General features: G+C 41.3%; 1 protein-coding gene across 1 annotated transcript; it reads left to right on the forward strand.

Moving 5' to 3' along the window:
• The first annotated feature begins 5300 nt into the window (after positions 1–5300).
• On the forward strand, positions 5301–9485 carry LOC115369115 (uncharacterized). The gene is made up of 4 exons (XM_030065676.1): positions 5301–5806; positions 6305–6505; positions 7712–7822; positions 9115–9485. Exons 1-4 carry the CDS (start codon positions 5516–5518, stop codon positions 9154–9156), a joined length of 645 nt encoding a protein of 214 aa, XP_029921536.1. The 5' UTR covers positions 5301–5515; the 3' UTR covers positions 9157–9485.
• The last annotated feature ends 1157 nt before the right edge of the window (positions 9486–10642 follow it).

Genomic DNA, 10642 nt, shown 5'->3' on the forward strand with positions numbered 1-10642 from the left:
ACAGGACAACACAAAATTTAAAGAAAACAATCGCAGGAAATTCACCTTTTGTGGCCTCTTCTTGACTGACAACTCAGATGACATCTAAATTTTCCCATGGCGGTTTACCTCACCCATCTGGCGCTGCGAGCACATGAGAACAAACCCTAAGAATTATTTTCTTTTACTATTTGGCTCAATTCTGGTACGTAGTATGTGTTATAGTGGTGGATAAATGCGCTCTTTCAACTTTCAAATAGCCCCGCATATTACGTAAATGCGTGCAAGTAAAAACACACCCCGGCACCAACACTGAAGCACATACACATGGGTGCTGACACACAAGAGCAAAGCAGGATTTGAGGGAAGACATGACCCTGCAGGGTTGATAGTGATCTCCCGGGATGTAATCATGTAATTATTCGTCTGGGCCTGAAACTAATTGTCATGCATTTTAAATAATTGGCTCTGCAGGCTAGAGTTCATACGATTGAGCCTGACTCTTTACTGTATGCAATCCTGTGAATGTGGCAGTAGTGTTCTTATATTGAACAATGGCTAAATCTCAGCTGATGCATCTGAAAGTTATTGAAGACTCACGAATAACAAGTGTCGCTGGAGCCAAAAGTGTATAAATTACCTCATCAGCCAATCACAGCTGAGTCATGGCTTGTGGCAGTGCTCCAGATCTGCCTAGTAAACCTATCACTCACGCCGTTTCTCATGTCACATAAATGGTTTCAGTGATAAATCCTCAAGTCTTTCTCAATCCCTGTGAGAAATCATGATCGGAGTTTGAACACGCTCAAGCTTAGAGTTAACACAACATGCTTGGGCTGATGCTGAAATTTAACGTGATCCTGTGCTGCATTGCATGGTTACTGGTGTGTGCGTGTGTGTGTGTGTGCTGGAGCTTGTCTAATGGGAATCACACTACAATAACACTCTAGATCCTGCTGCCGGGGTTTCACTTTTTACACGTCTGATCCTGAGAGGCATGGCGTTGCTTGACATACCTCGCATGATATTGGCATGTGACCCCCACCAGCTGGTCAGCCATCTCGACCCAAAGTCAAATCATTATTCATTTGGTGAGCTGGGCTGAAGCATCGTACTTCAAGCATGAGGCTGATTGACAGTGGCTGCAGCACCAGCAACTGTTATTAAGAAATGTAAGCATTCGCTGGAAAAAAAAAAAATATATATCCATTTGAACAAGTCATCCAGGCTCATATTTAATATTAAAAATCATGTTTTTCTTCCAACATGGGTTTTTTTTTTTATTTTTATTAAGTGTCATTTTCATCAGTTCATCAGTTCCCAGAAAAATTCTTGAGGCGAGTGAAACTGCATTGGAGACAAGTGGTATTACCTCATCCCACTGTCAGATTTTTCTCACTATTTTAAAGAAAAACATTTTTTTAAATGATGTTTAAGGCTGAGTATGAGATTGAAGTCCTTGTTAAGATGGCGATTTTTATATTATTATTATTATTATTATTATTATTATTTCTTTTTTGCAGTATGAAAGTTACCATGACCTTAAAATGGCTGTAACAGATACCATTTCAATAATACCAGTCTTTCTTCTTGTGGGGTGAGAGGACTTTTAGCTCTCAGTGTCACTTGGCAGTACCTTTTTATTGCACCCTTGCAGCTTCAAGCTTGAAGAGACTTACGAGGATGTGCAGGAATGGGATTTTATACAACGGAGGAGTTTTTTTTCCATGTGAAAGAAAAGCACACAATTACAATGACTCAATATATATTTCAGTATAAGTTACTGGCTAACAAAATGATACCACTTGCACTGACTGGAATTAAATCATGGGGATATTGAAACATCTATTCAAAGACGAGTTTTTTCATTGGTTACATAATGTTGTGGAAATAAACACTGCAATTCGAACACAGTCCAGACGTTTCCCTTCAGCCTCCCCTCCCCCAAAAGTGAAGAGCGTCCAACCTGAACGCATGACACCAGAAGCACCGCGCTGCACTCATGAGTGGGCCCTGTGGGCGGCATGGGATCATGTGAAAGCCCTTTTGATCAGCACATACAAGGCTGCGCTCGGGCCCCACTGCTCTCTATGCACTCCCCTTGCTAATGTTCAACACCCCGCTCTGTGTCTGATGTCGGGCATGCACACACATCCTGGGCATGCGTTCACAGACACACACATGCGTGCAAGCCTTTGAATCTGAACACACAAAGCATTCATGTCTTTGCAGTTTGGGCCTTACTGCAAGCAGCCTTTCTGGGTGTGTGTGTCCCGGCCTGTTTCACCCCCTGCTGAACCAATGGCTTCTGTACAAAGCACAAATGAGACTTCACTTCCTGTGTGGCTGACTCACTGAATTAATCCACTTCCTGTTTTCCAAAGCCCAATAACTTTGAAACATCTGTGACTACCCAGCCCACACAGAGCAAATCTCAGCAGGTGTCCTGTGGCCCAGCAGGTTAAAACACAAATCTTGCGTGTGAAGTGGTGTGCTCAAAGCCAGCTTGAGACCTTCTTGTTGCTCATCATCGCTCTCCCTCCCATCACTCCTGTCCAAAAAACACTCTTTATAGTGTTTTCAACAAAGCGGAAACGCCTTAATAGTAAGGTATAAGATGATATACCAGCAACGTGAGTCATCGCTGAAGTTGTTTTTGCGGAATGATCAAAAAGCCATAAAACCCTTTCTATCCAAGCTGTTTCCCTTGGGGAATACAGAATGGCTGTTGTACTTGTGAGAAAGAATGGACAGAAAGGAAAAAATGTAGCAAAAGGAAAACAGAAAAGTGTGACCGGACAGATCAGCCGACAAAATCAGAATTCCTCCCTATTTCCCCACAAAGGATCTGTCACAATCTCCAAATGTTCTCGTCATGCGTTGGCTCTGCACTTTACGGGCTCACTGAGGAGTTGTTCAGTCTCATTTGAGGTAGCAGCGTGGCCTGGGCTGACATCTCTTCACGGCCCCCTGCCCTCCCACACATGGTGCCTGGTGTCAGCCTCGCTCACTTTTTTAACAAGTGACATGTCGAGGCAACGCCAGCGACAGGACTTTTAAGTTCTAAGTAATGAAGTCGCCAATAATTCACACATCAACACATAACATGATCCGTCTGGGGGATGCTTTAATCCAGATGCCTTGCAGGATAGATTTGAGCATGGATGATAGGAGTGGGAATCAAAACAGTGGTTCTCAATCTGGGGGTTGGAACCCTCCGACATGACATAATTTTGGTGGGGTTGACAAGATGATTAAGACATAAGGGAAAGAAAAAAACATATTCTTTTGCATTTTGATTATTTTTTATATTTTATTATTTTTTCTGTTTTCTTGTGAAATATTGAGTGGTTTTAAAATGGCAAGGCCTGCTCTGATAATTAAGCAAATGCAACAACTTGAACAGGTGGTCACTGGACTATTCACCTCCCTGCATATGCAGCCTGAGACAGGGGGTCACAAGTAGGCACTGGTTTGTTTTGAGGGGTCATGTGACAAAAAGACCACAGGGAACCACAGCTCTACACACCAGCCAGTACAGAAGTCTGATCCTCAAAACAGTCAAAGACAGTGAACCCAGTACCTGCTGACTGCTACACAGGATATATACCACAAGCATCCCACTGGTGAAACCTCTTAACTCCAATTTCAGTGAGTGAAGTTTTAACTTTAAGGATTTGCTGTGGGTTGTGCAAGTTCTGCTGACCACTCCCCCAACACACACACACACACACACACACACACACACACACACACACACACACAAAGAGAAAATAATTACAGGTAGAGATAAAAAGCTAAAAGTAAGCCTGTTTTCCTCTGATAAATGTGTATCTCAGAGGAATATGCACAGAAGCAAATTCCTTATTTTGCCGTCTCAAACATGGTGACTGGAGCACCTTAAAATTCCTCTTAAAGTTAAATAGAAACATTAGAAATGTTTGCTTACCATCATCTCTGTGCGCGCAGACACAACGTGGTCTCTTCGAATGGTCCCACATGCGTCGCACAGTAACCTCTCACTGCTTTCCTCTGGGACCAGAATGCCACATGCAGGAGGAAGGAGTGGGCTGAGACTGACGCCTTTCACTCCTTTATAAATCAGGCTTTATGAGTTGACATAGTGTCGTTTGTGCATTACCCTAACTCCAAAACAATTCAAAGAGCAGTTTGTTGGTCTCTCCCCCTTTTACACAAAGCAGCCCTTTCAGCTTGTCGCTGTGTGTAGGAAGTCATGTTTTGTACCTCCTTTTTCTTCCCCTCTCTCTCTCTCTCTCTCTCTCTCTCTCTCTCTCTCTCTCTCTCTCTCTCTCTCTCAAAGTCTGTGTTGGTCAAATCAGACATTATTGAATATGTTTTATTTAAGTTGCGCAACAAAATCTTCCTTGAATCCGTTTTTTTTTTTTTTTTTTTTTCCCTAAATGGAATTAGTAATAGGTAAATGTAATTGGCAGTAGAGGTAAGCCAGAGGTCAGGAGAGAGAGGACTTGTGACCTGAAGGTCCCTGATTCAAATCTCCAGACTGTCTGGAAACATCTAGAAGGGGTAACTGGATAAGCAGGGCTCTTCCTGTCCTCAACAACTGAGGTGCCCCTGAGCAAAGCATGTAACCCCAGGCTGCTTCAACGGGACTGATCAGCTGCAGAGACACAGCAGATTGTAGCTGTGCAGGGCAGCAAGGTGTCAATCTGTGAAACTGTGAGAGTGACAAGCAGGTGTTGGTGAGAGAAAAAGCATGCATGTCTGACAAACCTATCAGTTCTGTGTTACAGTTATGATGCTATAGAGAGAACAATATAGAAACATATTATAACCCAGGAGAGGGGAGAGATGTGTGCAACTCCTCAAATGGCCAGCAGATGGCTGTCTTGTTTTACGTTTATGTGTAAAAGTAACTTGACTGTGAAGGAAAAAAAAAAGTTCAGCAGAATATTAATATCTGTAAAACTTGCAGTATTTAGTTAAATTTATGCCATTATCACAGTAAAAGACATTGCCTCACTTCTTAAATTGGACCTGTTGCTCCTGTTCCTATTTTCATAAATCCCTAAATTCAAAGGTTTATTTATGTCTATACATGTGTGGTGGAGCATAATCAAAAATAAACAAGTAAGTTTTAAGTGTAGTAATTACATCCATCTAACTATAATATAATAAAGTAATTAATAATGGTGCACAACTCTGGTACATTTATATTTTTTTTAGTTTATACAAGGCAGGCGTCTGTGAGTCTGGGAACTCCCCCCCATTTCTCCGTCCCGCTCTCCTCCCTCTCCTCATCTCCGTGTCCCTCACCACTCTGAGCTTCACACCTCCTCAGGACACATCTGAAGCACATCCAGGACACTGGAGGTCTGGCAGATGTGGATTTAACTACACGGCATGCAACTTCTGAGCGTAAGCAGCCGCCGTCTAGGGCTACAGATCTGATATGACCTGTCTTAAGATCTAGACCCGCCTGAGCCACGTTACAGAGAGGGACTTTGAGTCTTGGTCCATCAAAGGTGAACAGCCGAGGATCCCAGAGTTGCAGGTTATGAAGGTTAGCCGAGTGCTACAGTTGTCCATTTTGCTTGTGGGCCTCTGTCTGGCCCGCCACACTCCATCGCCTGCCACACACTCCTCCACACAGGAGGCAGGTCAGGTTCCCATGTCCCACGTGAAGATGCTCTCGCTGGGCCTGGGTCACCTGCTCCAGGGGGTGGAGGAGAACTCTGGGCGTGTGGGGAGGCAGGTAGAGCAAGTGACAACAGAGCTGGACGGGGCTGCCAAGACTCTGGAAAATCTTCATAAGCAGGGTGTACAAGCAGGCAGGACTCACAGGCAGGTAAGAAAGGATCACTGACAATCACATAATGAACTGATGCAGTGTTTTTCAAACTTTTTTTTGAAGGGCCCACATTTTACAAAGGAATAAAAATCATTTTTTGAGCTACTGAGAAAGCCAATCATATGAGGTCTGCACTTTTTTTTCAGATGTCTAATCCACAGGCCTATAGCATTTCATGCAGCCAACTTTCCATTTTTGGCTCTTGGTGAGATTACGCCAACAAATTATTACCAGTAGCTTGAAATATCAGTTTCACTTTGATAATCTACGGATACACTTTTAAGTTTAGTGTCCCATAATCCACTGATTTAATGCATTTAATCAAAGGAACATTATGTCATTGCTTAAGTGAAATATCAGTTTCACTCTGATAATCTAGGGATACATTTTTAAGTTCAGTATCCCATAATCCACTGATTTCCACTGCATTTAATCAAAGGAGCATTATGTCATTGCCTAAAACATAGTGAAAGAATGTGATGTAACATTTGCCAGGTGAGGAAGGACCTACAGATGCTGAGTGCCAAGGGGGACAGGCTGGAGAGGGTGGTCCAGGACCTGCAGAGGGGGCTTAGGGATCTGGTGGCAGAGCAGGGAGCCATGGAGCTCAGGATGAGCCAAATCCTCCAGAGAGTGATGAGTGTGTCAGAGCCGGCGTCAGGGAGTCAAACACAGCTTAACATGAGCCTTATGAAGGTGAGCTGCACTTACAGTATGTACAGCTGTGCAAACCACATGTTTGAATAAAATATGACTTCTCTGATGAAGAGCATCAGAATGAAGCATCACCACGTCTCTCATTTCACTCTTCTTCCATGATAAATAGATGAAATAGAGATTCATTTGTCCTCAAGATCATAGTGATGGCATCCTGGAGTCTTTTGATATTTAAAAACAGTGTTAACGGTGACTCATTTGTATTTGCATTTTTCTGACATGACAGTACGGTAGCAGAATCAGAGTCGCTCTGACTGGAAAGTGCAATAAAAGTGGGCTGTGGCTGTAGAAGGAAGTGTAGGGAGAGACCAGCAGTGGATTACTGTGATCCAATATATCATAAGGAAGTTCTACTGAATAGAAAATGTGACATGCCTGCATTTCTACAAAGACTCACACCTATGGATTTGGTGTTTATAATTTCCTTTTGGTATACTGTCTTGATTTGTGTGATAGTTTTATTTGATTTTGTGGTTAAAAACAGTCTACCCACGTTTGATCACATACACACATTGACAAGACTTCAAGTTCATTTATTCATGTAACCTGTTATCATCAAAAACAAGTCTCAAAGGACTTTACAGATAATAACCAAAATCTAAAATTAGCCAGTCAATAATGAGATAGACTAAACAATAGACAGGCGACAACAGAAAACAAACAGATTACACACACAACAGCAAGGACAAAGCGGACCAGTCAGTGTCAAAATCAACAATGATCAAACTTGAAGTAGCAAATTAAACTTTCAAATAAAAATGAATATACATTTTTTTAGTCTGATATAGCCAGGGGCACCGCCAGGAATTTTGGGCCCCATAAAAAAAAAAATAAAAAATACATATATATATATATATATATATATATATATATATATATATATATATATATATATATATATATATATATACTCGATGATGGTTTAATAATTTTATATTAGTTTTTACCTATTTTTTGGGGCCCCTGTCAGGCAAGGGCCCTTGGAATTGTCTTAACTTTTCCCCCATATACGGCGCCCCTGGATATAGCTGTATGTAGACATAGATAGATAGATTTACTTTGCTGATCCAAAACTGGGAAATTCTTACTGTGATAATGTGCAACATTATCTGATCTGAAGGACAGCTGTCTGTCTCTTGGACTAACTTGAATGCTCTGGACTTTGATATCGCCGACATGTGACAGGTTATTGTGGATAAGCAGGCGAGACGGCTCGCCAGCTTGGCCTCAGAGGTTACAGCCCGAGAGAGAATGATTGACAGACGTCTGCAGCACATTGAACACCTGGAAAAACAGGTATGGTGCTTTCAGTTTCGATGCTCGAATCTCACACTCTGATATGACTGAAGAGGTCATTCCAAAATAAGATATACTCAATTTTGAAAACATAACACCTATGAGGGCCGCCGGCTCACCTCGTGGTTAAAGAGAGAGATCAGAGGATTTGGCTTGTGTGCCAGCAAGCATCCACTGCCGAAGCGTCACTGAGCAAGACACAGGAGAGGCGTTTTACAGCTTACCATGAGCTCTGATCTCTCTGAATAGGAACAAGCGCAAGAAAATGTTCTCATAGAAATCAATAAAGTATGTCATTATGATGCTAGTGATTTTTATTATTGGAATTATAGTCTTATAACGACATCTAAACCCCATTTTCTTGAACATATTCTGTCCTGTAAATACCTTATTCGGATACAACCTTTTTTGTTTCTGATGTTTCATATTATTTTGTGTTCATATTTTTGATCTTAGCTCTATTCATTTGTTCTTGGCTTCACATTATTCAGTCACACCCTTACACATTCATGCAGTCATTCATTCATTCATGCATTCATTCATTCATTTATGCATTCACAAAAGAGGTACTTGTACAGACGTATGCATTATGCATTTACATATAAACAGACAGACATTCATAGCCTGTGGTTCTGGCTTTGCATTTTCACATTTCTGTTATTCCTCTTCTTACTCATGTAATTATGTTAGTTTATATGCTGGACACTGTGCTACCATTTTGAGTGACTTGTTTACGTAATGCAACACTTACAGTGACGCATTTTTAGGGAAATAGCTCTGCAGTGCAAAGACTACCATTCGTTCAGTAGCTTCCCTTTTACAGTGCATGCATCTTGCACAATGTCACCTTTCAGTAAACACTGTGCTACCACAAGGAGTGGGTAATGCACATTCTCTGCGTGTCACAGCTGTAGACACATGTAAATATATAAAATAAAGGAAACATAACTGAATGCTGAAGTGCTGAAGCTGTTGTTTATGTAAAGTAATACATCTTGTTTTGCTATTTTGTTATTTATATTCCAGTTTTGTTGCTTCATGCACTTTTACTGCTGTTGCAATGACCCAGTTTCATCAGGGACTTTATCAAGGTTTCACCTTACCTCATCTGACCTGTTGAGCTTATTTACAGCAATAGGGCCATTTAAAATTGGTATTATTGTATTATTATTGTATATTGTGTGGATGGTTATTTGCATGCTGAATATTCCAGCTGCATTCTATTAGGTTGCATGATGTATGGTTTCTAAACACAATGCATTGTTGTGAGTGTCTGTATTTGTGTGTTTCAGGTGTCCAGTATCAGAGGGGGGAAAGCGTCCCAGCAGGGTTGAGGGCAGATTCTGACTCTGGCTGTGTCCGTTGTCTGTCAAGAGTGCAGCTGCATCAACACGCGGATGCAAAACAGATCTACTTCATCTACACTTGAAATGAATTTATGATGGCCATGACAAGCGTAATGTTGCTCTCACACTCATTTAAGTATGTGTCACATTCAACAAATGTGTGTCTAGATAGTGCAAAGCATATCTGTCAATTACGAAATATTCTGTATTACGGTAATTAGTGCTTTTAACATGTGCCCAAGTTAAAAAAAAAAAAAAAAAATGTCATGAGTGTGTGTGTTAACAAGACATATTTGCAAAGCTGGTGAGAGTCACCCTGCCGTGTTGTGGCTCTGTCTTGAACAATGTTGTGGTTGATGATATTGAAAAGCCTTGTGAAGATATTCCCCTTACACACCCAAATAAACACACTCATAAAAAAAATGATTCTGGACAGCTGCAGACTCCAGACTTAACACTATTTTTGGACCATTTACTTAGCTGCAATGATATTACTTAGCACTGGTGAGTCTGATATGCCACCTGAAAACACACAAACTCAACTATTTATAAGGATTAAGATTAGGATTTTAAAGCTGAGCTATGCTGCAGCTTGGTCTTTAAAATTATCTGTCATTTTGATCTTAAAAATGCACTTTTATATGCTCTAAAGTACTCCTGGTAATCCTCTAACAGGAATAATGCATTACCAGAATCATAAGTTGTTTATACACGCAGTGACAGACATAACATAACCTAAAATAACATGGCATGGCATGTGGTTGGACATAACATAAAACAATGAAAACACCTTTAAAAAATTAAAAAAAAAAAAAAAAAAAAATGTTCTTTGATCAGTGGTTCTCTATCTGAGGTTTGGGACACCCCAATGGGTCTCAAGTTTATTTTGGAATAGAAAAAGATCTTTGAAACCAGTTTATTATTTTTGTCTATTTTATTTTTGGCTTTTTCCCTCATGAAATAATGGATTGTTTTGCACTTACAGGCCTCCTCCTGCAAGTAAACCGATTCAACAACCTCAAAAGAGAGATTCATTCTTTACTTGAACCCTGCATATGCATGTAGGCATCGCTTCATTTGAAGGGTCACAGGCGAAAACAGAGGCCACTAGGTCTTGTTTTATCATGACGTTGTTGTTATGAGGAAGCTCAGTGGGAATTGAACCTCAAACCCTGACAGTGTTAGTGCCTTGCTCTCCCCTGTGAGCCAAATGAAAACCCTGCAGACTCAGGTACAGCATTGTGCTGAGGATGTGTAACTCCAAGTCCTCCTCATACCCAAATTAGCATAGTCTGCATGCGCCCAGCTGTCATCCTGCCAAATGTGGCAAAGGTTGTGTGTTGAATCTTTGAGGACTGAGGTGCTATCTGATGGCCTCAAGTCAACGTCTTGGCGGCCAAAGGGCCGACAGTCTGTCCCCTCTGGTGTTCCCAAACAAAACTCAAACAGCTCGAACTTTGGCCCACTTAGAGGA

The sequence above is a fragment of the Myripristis murdjan genome, chromosome 12 (genome assembly GCF_902150065.1).
Source record: "Myripristis murdjan chromosome 12, fMyrMur1.1, whole genome shotgun sequence".
In the NCBI taxonomy this organism is placed as follows: Eukaryota; Metazoa; Chordata; class Actinopteri; order Holocentriformes; family Holocentridae; genus Myripristis; species Myripristis murdjan.